At 45.2% G+C, this 17,081-nt stretch overlaps 5 protein-coding genes across 7 annotated transcripts; 1 reads left to right on the top strand and 4 right to left on the bottom strand.

Moving 5' to 3' along the window:
- Positions 1–428: 428 nt before the first annotated feature.
- On the bottom strand, positions 429–1,680 carry LOC108042762 (GPN-loop GTPase 2). Its single transcript, XM_017121201.2, has one exon. It carries the CDS (start codon positions 1,601–1,603, stop codon positions 680–682), a length of 924 nt encoding a protein of 307 aa, XP_016976690.2. The 5' UTR covers positions 1,604–1,680; the 3' UTR covers positions 429–679.
- A 428-nt stretch (positions 1,681–2,108) lies between these two features.
- Positions 2,109–5,836, top strand: LOC108042766 (actin-interacting protein 1). The gene is made up of 7 exons (XM_017121208.2): positions 2,109–2,270; positions 2,574–2,695; positions 3,452–3,542; positions 3,733–3,996; positions 4,061–5,115; positions 5,172–5,322; positions 5,389–5,836. The coding sequence occupies exons 1-7, from the start codon at positions 2,237–2,239 to the stop codon at positions 5,496–5,498; spliced, it is 1,827 nt and encodes a 608-aa protein (XP_016976697.1). The 5' UTR covers positions 2,109–2,236; the 3' UTR covers positions 5,499–5,836.
- A 56-nt stretch (positions 5,837–5,892) lies between these two features.
- On the bottom strand, positions 5,893–13,339 carry LOC108042765 (zinc finger and BTB domain-containing protein 3). 3 transcript variants are annotated; one of them, XM_017121206.2, is made up of 5 exons: positions 13,264–13,339; positions 11,121–11,265; positions 10,228–10,551; positions 8,451–9,526; positions 5,893–7,279 (listed from the first exon to the last, which is right to left on the bottom strand). In XM_017121206.2, the coding sequence occupies exons 2-5, from the start codon at positions 11,232–11,234 to the stop codon at positions 6,808–6,810; spliced, it is 1,986 nt and encodes a 661-aa protein (XP_016976695.2). In that variant the 5' UTR covers positions 11,235–11,265; positions 13,264–13,339; the 3' UTR covers positions 5,893–6,807. The 3 variants fall into 3 exon arrangements, with proteins under 3 accessions (XP_016976695.2, XP_044313799.1, XP_016976694.2); XM_044457864.1 differs by having other exon boundaries at positions 12,424–13,276; XM_017121205.2 differs by lacking the exon at positions 13,264–13,339 and adding an exon at positions 11,348–12,230.
- Positions 13,340–14,694: 1,355 nt separating this feature from the next.
- Positions 14,695–15,372, bottom strand: LOC108042761 (chitin-binding lectin 1). The gene is given in 1 exon segment (XM_017121200.2): positions 14,695–15,372. A coding segment is annotated over 1 exon segment (678 nt).
- Positions 15,373–15,899: 527 nt separating this feature from the next.
- On the bottom strand, positions 15,900–16,998 carry LOC108042764. Its single transcript, XM_017121204.2, has one exon. The coding sequence runs from the start codon at positions 16,916–16,918 to the stop codon at positions 15,926–15,928; it is 993 nt and encodes a 330-aa protein (XP_016976693.2). The 5' UTR covers positions 16,919–16,998; the 3' UTR covers positions 15,900–15,925.
- Between the last annotated feature and the right edge of the window lie 83 nt (positions 16,999–17,081).

Below are 17,081 nucleotides of genomic sequence, written 5' to 3'. Positions count from 1 at the left end.
GAGGATGCCCTGACATTCATGTTATAATGATTCCAATCGGAATATTGCCAAAAAATAATGTTAATTGATTAATTTTTAAATGGAGTATTTATCAGTCTCCGCACTTTCGTCACTACGTGGACTGCCGTTCTAAGTGATTTTTAGCCAATAGCAATCTCTACACCATTCTACATTTTACGCAACACAACATAGTGTTATTAGCGCCATCTAGTCTTGGTTTTAAAACCTTAAAAATCTACTGATAGGTGTATCTGGGTGTTCTTGTGGCAACCTCTTGATTATTATCTTAAAATATAATCGCAGAAAATCCGATATGTGTTACAGAATTAATGTAGTCGTTCATGCGACCCAGAGTAATTTTGCTTAGACCTAAGGATCAGTTTGGTGGTAAAATACACTAGTATTGAAAATTAAACTGCAAAGATGCATACAATCAACCAATCATAGAAAACAATTTTATTAAATTTCTTTTATGTATTTTATAAAATTGTTTGCCATCTGGGAAGTAAATCAAAATCTTTAATAACCGATTAACTGCTAGGTTTAGGCATCGGGTTTTTAAAGTCAGCTTGCATATCTTGGGCACCTGCATTTTCCCCCAATGCTGTCTTTCAAATACAGAGAGTTTTATCACAGGCTCTTGTACGGCGAGGTCCATATTCGATTTAACCGAAAATGTTTAATCCACGTAAGGCTGAATGTCATGCTGCTGGCGAGCTGCCTCCGTTTCCGCTGCCACGGCGCATGCCAGCAGTGAGTTGACCGTCTGCTCCTCGCCCGCCTTATAAACATATCCGTTGGCTTTATCGATGTGGTTGCGCAGGCGCAGCATGCTGTCCGTGCTGAAGGCGTCTAGCAGTTGGAACGAGACCAGGGCGTAGTCCTCCACCATGGAGCAAATGGCTGCATTCAGTTTGCGGTGCTTTCGCATGGCCGGATCATCGTCTAGCTTATCCAGGAGATATTTAAGGTCCAGCACGTCCGTGTAGTAGTCCACATTAAAGTGCAGCTTGGCCTCGTGTTTCCTCAACAGATCAGCCTTGGAAAGGACATTAACGTGGGGCAGACTCATCCGCAACATGGTATTCAGGGCCATCAGCAGGGTGGCAATGAATTTGGCCGGCTCGGAGCAGTAATGCGAATCGATGAGGTTTACGGTGACAAGGCTATAACGCTCCCGTTCCAATCTCTCGAAAACCCGCGCCATGGCGCTGTGATGAGTGTAGAGCTCAATTTGCCCGGGACAATCGAACAGGAAGTAGTTGTGGGTGGCGCCCAGTTTTCGCAATGCCGGCAGCAGCCAATCCTCCAGGTGATCCGCCAGGTACTCCGCGCAGTGCATCAGGGATCCATTTGGTCCCAGCTGCAGGTGCTCCATGCAATCCTCGACGGTGATTAGCTCCATTACACTGAGCACCGGTTCATAGGACATGTTCTCGTTGGCAGGATCCAGATTCACGACGCCCACTTGGCGACCCAGTTCGCGGTAGAACTTTAAGGCCTCGGCGCAATAGGTGGTCTTCCCGGAACCAGGAGGTCCAATGATCAGTTGGCCGTAGCGGGGATTCTCCACCATCGCCTGCGCCGGAAATCTTTGCATCATTTTTACGCAAATTGAAATGCTTAAAAACGTAAACAACAATATTGGTCTAGAGTGGCCAGAAGTAGAGTACCTAAAAATGACGTTCACCCAAAAAAAGATACCATTTTAGTTTTCTACATGCACTGCTCAAAATTAAAGTCAAGTTTATAAATTTTACTTAATTGCATTTCTATAAACATCTGATTTTCATTTTAATTAATATCTGTCATTATTTATTTACATAATATTGTTTTTTCAAATTAATTTTGAATCAATTTTTTAAATTAGTACCAATTTATTATATTTTCGCGGTTAATTTAGAAATCAAAGAACGACATATATGAACATTTATTTATCTATTTCTGAATAATGCCGATACTGCCAACCAAAAAATTCGTCTAAGAAAATCAAACAATACGTCAATTTATATACCAAAATAAAAATACCAAAGCATCGTTGGTATTATTGCGTGGGCGGTTCTTAAAATACCAACCGGCGTAGGAGTTCACTTCGGAGGAATTGTACCGCGTCGCGAACTGGTCACATTGCACACAGTTCGTCGGCGAGAATTGAGTTTGGTGTTTTCATTAATCGGCGGAAATTCGCATTAATTAGTAAACGTTCGTAAACCACAAGAACAGAGAAACCACCGCAATGGCTCAACCGCAACCACCGGCGTACGAAAACAGTGAGTTGGCACCGCAGAATTAAATACCCCATTGACAATCTCAATCCAAGTCGGAATAAAGGGGGATGAGTCAACAGGCGAAAACTGTAAAAGCAAAAAGCAAAATCGCCGGAAGCGCCGTGATTATGCCCATAAATGGGCATAGCTGTAATGATAGACCTGCATAAAAACAAGGGGGCGGGGCATCCCGACGCCCCCCAAAAAATGTAGCCGCACCCTGTTTTCACCCACTCCCTGCGATTTCGCCGGCTTTATCTTTTGCCCAGTCCCCATTTCTAATCGTAGTGCCCACATTAATTTCAGAAAATATCTACGCAACTCTGCCGCGCACCCAACGCGGCCAACCCATCGTCTTGGGATCTGATCCCAAGGGCAAGAACTTCCTGTACACCAATGGAAACTCAGTGATCATCCGGAACATCGAGGTAAGCTGATATATGCAGTCTGCTGCTGCTCCTGCCATAAATCCATGTTCTTTTCCAAATCATGTTTTATTTTTGGACAGCTGCAGTTTCTGTTGCCAGTTTGTGTGTTTGCTTTCTTTCTGGTGGCAGCTGTTCTATATTTATTTTTATATACGGCGCAAAACACAGATATTCCCATTCCACAGGCCAACCGGCAAAATCAGTCACACAGACTGACACACAGAGAAATTTCTTGTTTGTCGCCCACGCATCATCATTATGATCTTGTTTGTTTTTGGTAAAAAGCTGCCTATGGTTTCCCTGCTTTACACCCGTAGAATTCGTTTAAAATCGAATACAATTCTGTTTCTTTGTTCTTCAATATTAAGTTTTTTCTTTCACATCCCCTTTGTTTTTAAGTTCTTTCTATAATCTTTAAATCTAGCAAAGTGTGCCCTCTGTTTTCCGGATTATCCTTCTATATAATCAATAGTTTGTCTGAAAGTAATTTCACTACAGCCACTCTGTTTATCTGCCTCCCGCCCGAATATGATAATTTTGCAAAGTGATTTTTAAATACCTTCTCTGCTTCCCTGTCATTCTCCCAACAAATGACACCTTATTCGTTTTTTTGTAAAAGTGATTCTTAATCCGTATTTCTGGTAAAAGGGATTCCAAAAGCTGCTCACTGTCCCCTCTCTATCTCTTTAAGAAATCCATAGTTTTGATAAAAGTGTTTCTAAATTACATATCTGTTTTCCTTTCTTTCCACAATAGAATCCAGCCATCGCCGATGTCTACACGGAGCATTCGTGTGCAGTGAACGTGGCCAAGTACTCGCCCAGCGGCTTCTACATTGCATCTGGCGGTAAGTTTCGCCCAGCAATTTCACACTTGGAGCACCCGTCTTGGCGCAGCGAAGCATAAAGAATCGTGACCAACATGATTCACGCTATGGCCTGTGATTAGCATTTCCCTATTTGGAGCGGTTTCTTTATCTTATCTGTGGTTTCGATTTGAACAAAGTTATTTATTTGGTTTCCACCTTCTGCTTTCAGACGCCTCGGGCAAGATTCGCATTTGGGACACGGTCAACAAGGAGCACCTGCTTAAGAATGAGTTCCAGCCCATTGCAGGACCCATCAAGGACATCAGTTGGTCGCCGGACAATCAACGCATCGTGGCTGTGGGAGAAGGACGAGAGCGTTTCGGACATGTTTTTATGTCTGAAACAGGCACGTCGGTTGGCGAGATCAGCGGTCAGTCCAAGTCTATTAACTCAGCGGACTTCAGGCCAGCCCGGCCGTTCCGTATTGTGACAGGTGAGCACTGCAAATAGTTAAAGGGTGTAGGAAAAAAATCGAATTACCAATCTCGTCTTTACAGGCAGCGAAGACAACACAGTGGCCGTGTTCGAGGGACCCCCGTTCAAGTTCAAGATGACCAAGCAGGATCACTCCAGGTTTGTCCAGGCTGTGCGCTACTCGCCCGATGGCAAGTTCTTCGCCTCGGCCGGCTTCGATGGCAAAGTCTTCCTGTACGACGGCACCAGCTCTGAATTGGTGGGCGAGTTCGGTTCGCCTGCCCACAAGGGCGGCGTTTACGCTTTAGCTTGGAAGCCGGATGGCAGCCAACTGTTGACCTGCTCTGGTGACAAGACCTGCCGCTTGTGGACGGTGGAATCGCGCGAATTGGTTAGCGAGTTCGTAATGGGCACCACCGTTGATGACCAGCAGGTTTCGTGCCTGTGGCAGGGAGAGCATCTCATCACCGTCTCGTTGTCGGGCGTGATCACCTACCTCAATGTGGCGGATCCGTCGAAACCGCTGCGCGTGGTCAAGGGCCACAATAAGCCCATCACCGTGTTGGGTCTGAGCGATGACCGCAGCACCATCTACACGGGCAGCCACGACGGCGTGGTGACCAACTGGAATTCGGGAAGCGGCACCAACGATCGCATCACGGGCACCGGACATGGGAACCAAATTAATGGCATTGCCGCCTGGGGCGATTTCGTCTACACCTGCGGCATCGACGACAGCCTGCGCCAGTTCAGCGTTGAAGGCAACACCTACACCGACTATGTGGTGAAGCTTAACTGCCAGCCTCGCGGCCTTGCCATTCTCCGCAGCGAGAACATCATAGCGTTGGCTTGCATCAAGGAGGTGACCCTCGTGCAGGACCAGAAGAAGATCTTCTCACTGCCCATTAAGTTCGAAGCCAGCTCGATTGCCATCAATGCGGACACCTCCGATGTGGCTGTCGGCGGTGACGACCAAAAGCTGCACATCTACAGCCTCAAAGGCGGTGTCCTGGAGCCGAAGGTAGAGCTGGATCACTTGGGCGCGGTCACGGATGTGTCGTACTCGCCGGACTTAAAGTATCTGGTGGCCTGCGATGCCCATCGCAAGGTGGTGCTCTACTCGGTGGAGGAGTACAAGGTAATGTACTTATATTGAGGTTTAATCCCACTAATCCAACTAATGTGTTTTTTCAGCCTGCTCACAACAAGGAGTGGGGCTTCCACAGTGCTCGTGTCAACACAGTGGCTTGGTCGCCCAACTCACTGCTGGTTGCCAGTGGTTCGCTGGACACCACCATCATTATCTGGTCGGTGGCCAATCCGGCCAAGCACACCATCATCAAGAGTGAGTTTTCAAGAAGAAACTAAGAATTGAGTGTTTTGTGACTTTTCGTTTTCTAACTCATTTCAGATGCCCATCCGCAGTCGCAAATCACTCGGTTAGTCTGGCTGGACAACAACACTGTGATCTCCACCGGACAGGACTGCAACACCAAAGTGTGGCACGTGGAAAGCATCTAAATGATGACCCAGCCGTGAAGCATATTTTTATACTTATCCAGGGAGAGCAGCAACCCGCGCCCTGGCTTCATTTCATTTAAGTGCAAGAGTTTACATTTAGCTATTTATGTCTTTACCCCTCATGTCATGTCTTTAAGTTTAAGCCCAAAGTGTTTGCTAATCATCATATCATGGATATCCAATTATTTTGCTCCGCTATTGTTTGCGTCTGTGTTTTTCGATCAACTTTTTTATACTACTGAAACTACGAACTACGAAAGGAAACACAAAGATATGTAAAGTACGCCAGCGTACATAAATTATTGTATTATGAAATGAAATATACTAGTTTTTGCATAGCTCCAGCCTCCTTTCCTTTTTGGTTTGGCGTCGATCGGGAATCAGCTAAACACGCACATTTTCTTAGGCTTCTTAAACATTTATTCCTTTTAAAATTGTGTTTTGTAGGTTTTCACCCTGTCTTTTTGTGTGCAAGTGTGTGTGCGTGTTCAGGTGTATAATTACAATATTTATAAAAACTTGGCTTAATTTACTAGAATGTGTGGGCGTGTGCTTGTGAGAGAGCGTGAAAGCGATAGGTAATAATTGTTTGTAACTTGCAGTTTCAGAGCCTCGGAGGTTGCTACAGTTTGTGAAATAATAAACGTAAATTGTGCTAAAAGTAAGTACATAAATTAAGATAGCTAGAAAGGCGCTCGCATGTGTTTGTGTGCAGAAGACGAAAAACGAATTGCGCTAATTATCACAGCCGGGTTTAAGACGTTGGTTTCGGTGGGGCTAAAAGATGGCAAAGGCATATTAGTGTTGGGTGCAGGAAAAATGGCTTACTTCAAGGGCAAGTGATCTTTGACATAAATTTAATTGTTAATTCCCTGCAATCTGTTTAATTCCCTATCAAATAAGGTGGAATATGCCAGGATAATGGAACAATGCTCTAAATTTGATTGATTAATTAAGAAACTGTCGATGGATGAACCGAAAGAACTGTTTTAATGTCTCACCGGTTTTTAAAAACAATTGAGATTGAATTAAATTTTAAATTTTGAGTTCATATAAGTCTAAAAAACTTGTATTAAAAGGGATTTTGATGTATGGTTTTAAACTTTAGGTATTCAAAAATATCTAAGGAATTATATTTCACCAGATTTGATAGGTATTATAAACGAAATCAGGCGTTAAATTTTGTTCACTTCTGAGCCACCCAACACTATTGAATATGCATGTGCGTGGGTGGGCGTGTTCCTTGTGTCTGTGTGCGTGTCTGTGTGGTGAGTAGAACAAATCAAAAATATATTTGAAAATATTATCCTCAGGTGGTTGCCGCTGATGTCTCCACACCTGTCGCCTCTCCATTGCTGGCCGCCGGTGGCTCCCGTTCGCTCTTGATGCCCGACGGCGCCTCGTGGGCCAAATCCAGCGATGGCTGGCCAGAAGCTGGCGAGGATTCGGCCACCGCCACGGCGGCTGCGGCAGCCGCCATCTGAAACTGGTTGGGCAGGAAGAGGTAAGGATTGCGACCCTCCTGTCCCTGGCATCCGATTGTGGTCGCCGGCGCCGGACCCACCTCCCCGCTGGTCACCGTGTGCGTGACCATGGGTATCGAAGTAGGTGTGATAGTGGGTGTGACCACCGACGGCACAGAGCTCGCCGTCAGCTTGGAGACCCGCTTCCGCCGAGCTTCGTTCTCACAGGGCGACGGTGCCCCAGGATGTCGGTAGCTAACGTGTTTGCGAAGGGCATCCTTGCTGCGGGACACGTGGGAGCAGACATTGCACGCGTACCTGGATAGAAAACATATAGTAGTCCATTTATTATGTAATGATGTAATTGTATTGTAAGATTACTTATACGACATGTAATCCAGTTCGTTAATTCTAGGATTTCGAACGAACGAACGATCTTAGATGTAAACAAGAGAGAACGCTATAGTCGGGTGCCCCGACTATCAGATACCCGTTACTCTGGTAAAGGGAGTGCGAGGGAAATGGAGATAGAAACTTTGATCACGCATAACTTTTTAACGAATGGTCCGATTTGAAAAATTTCTTCTACATTTCGATAGGTATTGATAAACACAATAAAACTGCATTTTTACTTTTCCCAAATATTTAAATTTTTAAAATCGTATATAAGCGATTGTGGGCGTTAAAGGGGGCGTGGCACCTTTTTGAAACAAACTTGCGCTGCGTAGGAACTCCTAGAATCTGCATGCAAAATACCAATCTTCTAGCTTTTATAGTTTCCGAGATCTCAGCGTTCATACGGACAGACAGACAGACAGACAGACGGACAGACGGACAGACGGACATGGCTATATCAACTCAGGAGGTGATCCTGATCAAGAATCTATATACTTTATAGGGTCGGAAACGCTTCCTTCTAGCTGTTACATACTTTTGCACGAATACAATATACCCTTTTACTCTACGAGTAACGGGTATAAAAAACTCAGCTTTAAATAAATAAAAAAAAAAAGAAAAGTCTTAAGAGGTATGTTACTTTCATATCGGCTGAAAATTGGTGAAGTTATGGATTCTAGAAGTCCAATTGCGGGTCATCTTTTTACAAGTCACCGGTAACTTATTAAATAACTAACAAGAAAATAGGTCAAAAAATTTATCAACGTTAAAATGACAAATTTAAATACAGATTTTTAGGGAGGAAAACCACAAGTCTTAAGAGGTGTGTACCTTTGAAATCGGCTTAAATTTGGTAACGTAATGACTCTAGAAGTCCAACTGTGGGTCACCTTTTTAAAAGTCATAGAATACTTAATAAATAAATAACATAAAAGTGGATCAAAAAATTGATTAATTGATGACAAAATTGATTGCATATTATTAGAGAATTAGACCACAAGTCTTAAGAGGAATGTGTGGACTCTAGTAATTCAATTGTCTGTCACCTTTCTACAAGTCGGATGACTAAATTAAAACTTTATAGCCGACTTACCGCACATTCTGATGGGTTTCGAGGTGGACGCGCAGGTTGTATTGGTTGCTCAGCTGCTTGTGGCAGATGAAGCAGGTGGCATACAGCTTGGAGTTGGACGGCGGCTTGATGGGTGCGGTGGCCAGCGATTTGTCGCGGTCGGCGCTCAGCGAGAGCAGATTGGGCTCCGACTTGGCGCTGACCAGCGCCATTCCCCCGGCGGCCGCTGCTGCTGCTGCCGCGGCTGCGGCCGCTTCCCGCTGATACTGCTCGATGTGGAGCTGCAGCTTGGCGTGATCCTCAGCCGAGATGTAGGGCGTCTGTCCGCCCGGTGGGTGGTGGTGCATCTGGGCCGCCTGCTGGGCGGCCGTGGGCGTGGCAGCGGCACTATACAACGCCGGTTTGCTGCTATAGAGCTGACCCTGGCCCAAGGGGCTGGGGTAACTGGCCGAGGAGCACTTGACCACCGGCAGCTGGGGCGAAAAGTGGGCCATGGCCGGCGGAGCGAGGGTCACTGGCGAAGTGGCCACAATGGGATTGGGGATGGAGCACTCCGGCGGCGACTTGATGCTGTTGCTATTCACCGTTGACGAGGTCCTTGGACCCTTGGCCAGACTCTTCTCCAGCCTCCTCAGCTCCTTGGGCGGACTCTCGCCCCTCAGCCTCTTGGTGCCAAAGCAGTCCGCCTCCAGGTGCTCCTCCTGCATCCCGCTCTGATAGAGCTGGCACTGCTGCTGATACTTGGCCAGCAGTTCCGTGGTCTTATTGAGTGCCGTCTGCGAGAAGTTGAGGGGCTGGGGCAGCAGGCTGGGGTAGAACTGCAGCGACTTGAAGAGATTCTCCAGGGGCGTGGTGCCCATTCCAGTGGCCCCCACCGATCCCAGTTTGTTGGCCAGGAGGGGGGTGCTTAGCGCCGGACTGGGCAGCTGGGGCAGGGGCATTGGGAGGGGGAGGGGCAGGCTCGGAGTGGGCGTGTGGGAGGGCGTGAGGGTGGGCGTCGGCGTCGGGGAGGGCGTACTGGGGCGCTCGAACTCAGAGGACTTCTCGTTGCTGGGATCCGTGTAGGAGGCGTCTCCACTCCTTGTCGTCTTTGGTAGCTGCAGGAATGACAAGGTCAGAAAATAAATCTTATGATGAATATACGGGTGACATAAATATTCTTAGAAAATAAATCTGTACAAAATTATTCTACTAACTTGAAATAGCAATGCCATTATCGATTTTTTTTAAATTCTCACACAAATATTCAAATCTGCAAACAGTTTTTATGTACTTCAGGTTTTTTTTTAAATGGTCAATATGAAATTGTACACTTAGCAGATGTGAAGGTGATATAAAGAGTCAAATACACTTTTTGGAGCATATAATGTTAAAAATAAATTGTGAGAAATATTTATTTAGTTGCTTTAAAGTCTATCTTTTTTTGAGGAATATCTAATAATCGAACTTTTATTTTCACTACATAGCCGGAAAAGCAAGTTGGGAAGTTCGAGGTGTATAAGTCCGAAAAATACTAATCTTCTCAAATTTTTAATTGATTTTGCACTTTTTGGAGCGTATAATGTTAAAAATAAATCGTGAGAATTATTTATTTAGTTGCTTTAAAGTTTATCTTTTTTTGAGGAATATCTAATAATCTTACTTTTATGTAGTGTAAACAAAGCCAGAAAAGCAAGAACTTTGAGTTATGAAAGTTCGAGGTATATATGTATGTAAGTCCGATGAAAATACTAATCTTCTCAAATTTTCAATTGATTTTTCTCACTCTGTTGAATCTCTAAACAGAAGTATGACTTACGTTGTTATTTTGGACATCGGCCAGTCCCTTAATGCCCAGCGTCTCGGCCAGATTGAGCAGCATGGGTATCTGCTCCTCGTAGACGTTAACCTCGCCGGAGTACATGAAGGTGAGGAGTGAGACGATGGCACCGAAGCTGGCTCCAGGTATGATGATGACGGGATGGTTACTGGCCTCCAGTGCCCGGAAGATGTCCATGAAGAAGCTGCTGCAGGCACTCAGGACCACGCGGTGTGCCCTCAGCTGGCGGCCCTCCGCAGAGATGGTCACATCCGTCAGATGCGACTGGTCCAGCAGGATGGGCAGGGTGCTCAGCAAACTGGTCTGGAAGGGATCCGGCGAGACGCAGAGATGGAGTAGAGAAGTGAGAAGTGCTTGTAAGTGGGTCACACGATCATAAAAATACAATTTTCCTGGGCAAAGAGAAGGGGTTTGGCTGCAGCTGCTTTCCAACTTTTCGAATTACTCTCAGTGGAAATTCTTTGGATTTTGGCAATTGCACGAATTCTCCCCCCCTTACCCCCCCTACCCCCTACTCTTTGTCCATTTGGCTCTTTTGCTATTTTGGATAGCCCACTGCCCCTCCCGCTTTTACCCGCTATTCACCCTTTGGGCCGCCTTAGAAAACATCGAAAACAAAAATTGTCACTATATGAAAATGCGGAAAACTATGTGTGAATCGGTACGTATACGGGGATGTGTTTGGATAGATGTATCCTATATATAGATGGGGCGACATTTCGTTCGCCTCGCTCGCCTCACTGAACGATGTCCAGTCCAGTTTTTGTGGGTCTTACTTATCTGGCTGCCAGAGAGGTGGTTATCGCGAACGAAAGACATCATTAAACCCCCTCGAAGACATACGTACATAGCATTTAGCTAGAGGAGCTCACCTGATGATTGTGCCATCGCAGGCAGAACTGCTGCTGGTTGTCATTGTGGGGCAGCTGCTGATCAAAATGATGATGCTGCGTTTGTCTGGCATTAGTGCTATTTACATGTTCCATAATTCATCTGGGTTTGGATCACATGGACCAGCTGCAACGGAAGGGGGAAATGCAATAGGCTATGATTATTTTCATTCATGTCATGTCGGAGAGGTAAACAAATGCTTTTATACTTGGCTTCTTTGTTTTCGTTTTCTCATAATTTGTTTGTTTGCATTTTGTTTATTTATTGAGCGTTTTGTCACTAACACACACACTTTGCGCTGCTCTTTTGCCGACTAGAAGAGCGTCTGCACCACGAGGCGTATACGTATTATGTCGTAGCCAGTTGGCTTATTACTCATACGCCCTGGCAGGGGAAATTTTTGTGGGAAAGGGGTTGGGTTTGGTTTTTGGGGGGCCGGGAAACCGCTTAATTTGATATAATGACAACTGGCTGCCACTCCAAGGTATCCGGATTCGAGTGCTCCCCGTTGACCAAGTCAACATGATGCGGTACTCGGGATTATCATCTCGCCACCCATCGGTAAGCAGAGTGCCCAGTTGACGAATCGGAATTACAATTAACACACGGACAGTGCTATTTGTGTTCTTTGCTGGCAATTAAATGAAATTTATTTAAATAAAATAAGTTTTCCTTGGCTGGCCTGGCCTGGGCGATCTGATCGCAGTGTCGCTGTGGGTTTCTGGGTGCACTATAAATTTGGCAATTTCCATTGTTCGGATCCGTTGTATCACACTTTTGTCCGAGGGCTATTTTTAAGATGCTAGACCAAGAAGCTGGGTGAGGATTTTGGGGATTTCGCTGTCTATGCTGCACCGCCGACCATTGGAGGCCCCCCATTTGCATTTGGCCAATGCAAAAGCGCAGCAAAGTGACAAGTCCGAGTCTTGTGTTTGTTTTTTTTTTTTTCTATCATTGCATCTCAGCTAGCCCAGCGTGCAATTGTTGGACGACGGAATTTTCTTCATTCCATTATGTGTGCACATGGGTCTGAGAATCGCATCTAAGCATTTCTCTATTGAGAGACGATGGATGGTGGAGGTTGCCTTGCCTGATGATGGGGTACAATGGATGCCTGGGAATGGGGGTTGGGTGATCGGGGATGGGGCATGGGGGAGGGGGAGGGAGGATGGAGGGACGGGCGGAGCGGTGCGGCCTTTTTGGCGCTCGTTCACACAAGAAAGTGTCGTGACAGTCAGGCAGCCTTCTTTTCCGTAACTCTTTGGTATTTCGCTCAGTTTTTACTTGATTTTCCGAAATTAGTTTTTCAGCCTTTCAGCTCCGTCCTCTGGCTGTTGTTGTTGTCGTTGTTCTCGTCCGCGGCGTTTTAAATAGCCATCCAAAAAATAAAGATCTGTGCTAAACGCTCTCGCCAGGCTGTCTATTTTGATTTGTTGTCCAAGTGCCTGCCTTTTGTCATCCGTGGCAATTCATTCCATAGAGCACCTCGCAATCGTTCCATTTCGATTTGGTTGATGCGTAATATTTTACACATAATCACCCATACGCCTCGTTGGCGGGTGGTGTGGATAAACAAAATCATGCTTAAGTCTTTCGGTTGCTTAACTTTCATTTGTTCCATGAAATGTGGCGAACATAAATTAGGTGTCAACGCTTCCAAGTATTTGAATTTCATTATAAAATTCGCACGATCAGCGGTCTATATGTGGCCGTGATTCACGCATAATCCAGTTGCCCAGGAAAGTCTAATAATAGAGCTCTGTGGCTAACCCTTATGCTTGAGGATCTCGAATCCGCATCTTTATTAACGCGAATGGAATGCTCGTGCCGACAATCAAATTATATTTTCCCTCGACTTATGTTTTTATGTAGTGTTTTTATGAGTCGCGTCTATTTATCATTTCTATATTTCGTGTTTCATCACTCCACATTCATCTCCCAACGACATCACACAATTTACTTAAATAAGTTAATCACTCGGTTTTATATCACTGGGTTCTGTATTAAAGGAATCCTTCACATTCTTCTTGTTTTCCTTTTCACACATATTTTGCTAATGCCATTTTCCCCGCGACCGTTACGAATTTTCCCTTTCGTGATTTTCGCTGCGGGACGAGAGCGCACCTTTGTTAACCGTTTGCTGCTCGCATCTGAAATGAAAAAATCCGAAAATGTTTCAATTCTTTCGGTTTAGTTGGAGATTTTCTATTTTTCGAATGTCCATCTCTTGACAATTTTCCTCTATCTCGTGTTGCTGCTGTTTGGTGTTGCTATTGCTATTGCTGTTGCTGTTGTTGGCCCAAATGTTGTTGCTGCTGCTGCTGCTGCTGCTGTTGCCATTTGTTTAGCGGATTCGAATTTGGCTCTCAGCATGTCGGGTGGTGGATCCGTTTGTCGCCCGATTCCATGTTCTTTAATTAATGAGCAGGCAGTCCCCGGCGCAGCGAAGAGAAATCTCAACGGTTTTGTACTCGCAATCTGCGCTTCTTGGCCAAAAATTAATTGGCTGCCCCGCAGTTAGTTAATCAAAACATTTGCCAGTGGCAAATCATCATCATCATCGGGAGGAACTTCGTCCACTTCGTCCACTCCGCCACTAGACACAATTGACATGACCGACCGACAAGCAGCGGATTACGTTGCTCCTTCGTGTGCATTATTAATTTGCAATAAAATGTGGAAGCGGCGACAGCAGCCGCCGCCACCGCTCGACAAAAAAAAAAAAAGTGTACGCCGAAAATAAATTCATACCTGCGCTGGTTGGATTTGAATTATGCCTGACAAATACAAATGGAACCGCCGGATGGAGACGCCGTTGGTCATCGGGCACCCAGCACCTTCATTATGCACTTTTTCAATTCATTAAAATGCCACAAATACTTATTTATTATTGTCATCTGCGGGCACCTCGATTTCGGCTAGCAGCGTCGCAGCTTGGAGGCTGCAAAAACCAAAAACCTAAATAAATAAACCCCTTTCCCAAAGCTCATTTCCTATAGAGATTTATATATCAATTTTGATTTATCGAATTGTTCGATAAGTGACAAGTTCTCAGAACTATAGCTTGAAAAAAATAATAATATTTGCTAAAAAGAGTAATAATCTATTTACGGACGGTTTTGTATTGTTTTTAGAATTAACTACTCAGAAATTACCAGATTTAAAACCCTTATAAATGTGAATACATCCGTAAGTTCCTTGAATTTAATCCGAAATACGACGTTATACTTTTCACTGCATACTGCATACACTGCATCCCAAAAACCCAAGTGATTTTTAACTTTTCTGTTTATTTTGCTTTGGGCATTGTGAAGGTGAGACTTAAAGGTATACAATGAATACTTTTAAATAAATAAACAATTCAAAATTGTTGTTATCAATAAATTAAACAGACAATTCTTAAACATTGTAAAGAATACCGCTCGAATAATCTATTGTTAAGCAAACTTATATCGATGAAACATATTTTACAAGGAAAATGGAACCCCTTGGGTAAATCTCGAAGTGAGACCCAATATTAAGAGCATTTCTCTGTTAGGTAAGGTATTTTCTAGACTAGGAGCTATATTAAAAGCAATGAGCTTCAGTGATCGGCTTGCATTGTTTCGTGGGAAAGTCCCAGCCATATTTGTAAGGACATCGGACAATGGTGAGGTAACCGCTGAGGCACCGGTAGAAATACTCGCATCGCTGGGGATGCGGATAATCACCATCGCCGGATGTGTCGCAGTGTGGCCTTTCCAGAGCAGGAGAGGATGGTGAAGGAGCTGGAGGGGATGGAGAAGGAGCTGGAGGGGATGGTGAAGGAGCTGAAGAGGATGGTGAAGGAGCTGGAGTGGATGGAGAAGAGTCCGCGGAGGGTGTAGAAGCACCCGGAGGGAATGTTGAAGTAACCTGAGAAGGTGGTGTGGGAGCTGGAGTGCTGTTTCCGGCCACCTCCTCATCCTCCTCGGGCTGCTCCTCCGTCAAAACAGAAACAGAGTCCCTGAGACAGATCCCGGCATCGTCGAAGGCACACTCCTGGGTCCGGTCATCGAAATATGTGGACTCCGGACAGCTGTCCCGGAAGGAGTCGACTCCATTGCAGTAGATATACGAGGCACAGTCGTCGATGGCCATCACAAAGCTGTCGATTTCAGCATTAGCACACTGCGGAAACTCTTTTCCTTGAATTGAATTTAAACCTCCGGAGAGGAGAATCAGGCAAAGCAAAGATTGTACTTTAAATGGCATGTTGATATGCAGCTGGTTTCTGTTTTTGATCGAGTTGATGTTAGTAGAGCCCTTTTTATGGCCATTTTCAAGGTTGGCTGCGAATTCTTATCGCCTCTCTTGTTGCTGATATCTAAAAACAAACAAAAATGTTGCCAATTTCGATATCTTTCAAACAGAAAATATGTCAAGGCCGTTCAATGACTTATTGTGATAAAGCAACATGAGAAATACATTTGGGCGGGAATTCGTCACCTAAAAAATATGTTTTTCAAGGCAATATATTGCGTAAAAGATGAGCTTTTAGGTCATTGTTAAAAAAAAACTTTTTTTTTGTTTTTTTTCCCTAAAATATGAATGACTTTAAAGTAATAGAATACATTTTTTACTGTACTTATTCTGATATTTTTATTTATATATATATATTTGAGAAAAAATCAGAGAAAGCCTAAGAATATATGGTCTTTTCTGGTATTGCTCAATATAAATCTAATGATAAATTCTACAAATTCCTCACCTCATTGCTGCCTTTTGTTTGTGCTTTTATCTAAACGTTTATTTTTGTTTACAATTTTTAATGTGCAATTACTCCACTCTCGGGTTCCTGTTTTAAGAACACTTTCGCCTGCGAAAGCATGTTAAGATCGTAGTCCACCAAGTCCAATTGCTGCTCCAGCTTTTGCTTGAGGTTGCGAACTCGCAAAGTGCCCATGGAAAGGGGCAATCGGTTGTACTCGGCAATCAGTTTGTTTTGCCGCTCGCGAGCGGCATCTAAAAGTACCCTGCGCTGATCGCTGGAAAGCAGGATATGCTGGGATTCCGGCTCTTTATGTGACTCAGGCAGGGGATCCGGCAGCTTCTGGAACTCATCCTCTTGGATCTGGGCGTCCAGGACAGGCAGGTGTTCACAGGATGCCTGGGAACGGACACTCAGCATGTCCTCCGGATCCACGTCCACCACCTCCGGAATGTCCATTTGACGGACTCTTGGAGAGCTCGGCCTGGAGGATGGGCAGCACTGAAACACCTCGTCATCCTGCTGTCGGATTGAGGAGCAGCCGCTGTCCAGGTAATTCAAACCGCCGGGCACAATGCCGAGCAACGTGGCTAATGGCCGGTGCAGTGTGTACTGCCCCGGTCGATAGCAATCGCGTTGCTCCGGCACTCTGCCCAGCTCAAAATTGGACGCAGTGCGTCGCAGGCAAGGGCCTTCGTCCAGCAACTCATTTCCCCTGCCGATCACCGTCTCGTCGCCTTCGCTGTGGGATTGCAATTGGAATTGGGTCTTCTCCGAGCATTTGAGCAAAGCGGCACTAAGGAACCGCTCGTCGTTGATGTCCTCCGTTTGGACCTGCTTCTCGGAGAGATTCCGTCGATCGGGAACACGTTTTGGTCGCGTTCCGTCTGCCAACAGTTGCTTAACTGGGCCGCAGCACCTGGCCAACGAGGCTGCAGTGGGCATCTGGTAGCTTGGAGCCACCTGGCTCACCATCATCCGGTTTTCCCGCAGAAAGTTGCGCCGGGATGGATTTATCGCTTGGATGCCGCCCATTGGGAGACGGGTCATGGCCACGTGAACCAGTTAAACAGGAGATGAAAAAAAAATAAATATAAAAACGAAAAACGCGGTGAAGTGTTTGGAGGGCTTCAAAATTCAACTGGGAAATAATATTGAATTAATCCCACAATGAAGCAACAGGCAAAATGGGGTCTGATATATTTTCCGATCT

This window comes from Drosophila rhopaloa, unplaced genomic scaffold (assembly GCF_018152115.1).
Source record: "Drosophila rhopaloa isolate 14029-0021.01 unplaced genomic scaffold, ASM1815211v1 contig_163, whole genome shotgun sequence".
Classification (NCBI taxonomy): Eukaryota; Metazoa; Arthropoda; class Insecta; order Diptera; family Drosophilidae; genus Drosophila; species Drosophila rhopaloa.
Note: the sequence above shows the minus strand (reverse complement) of the source record. Positions and strands in the feature narration are given on the sequence as shown.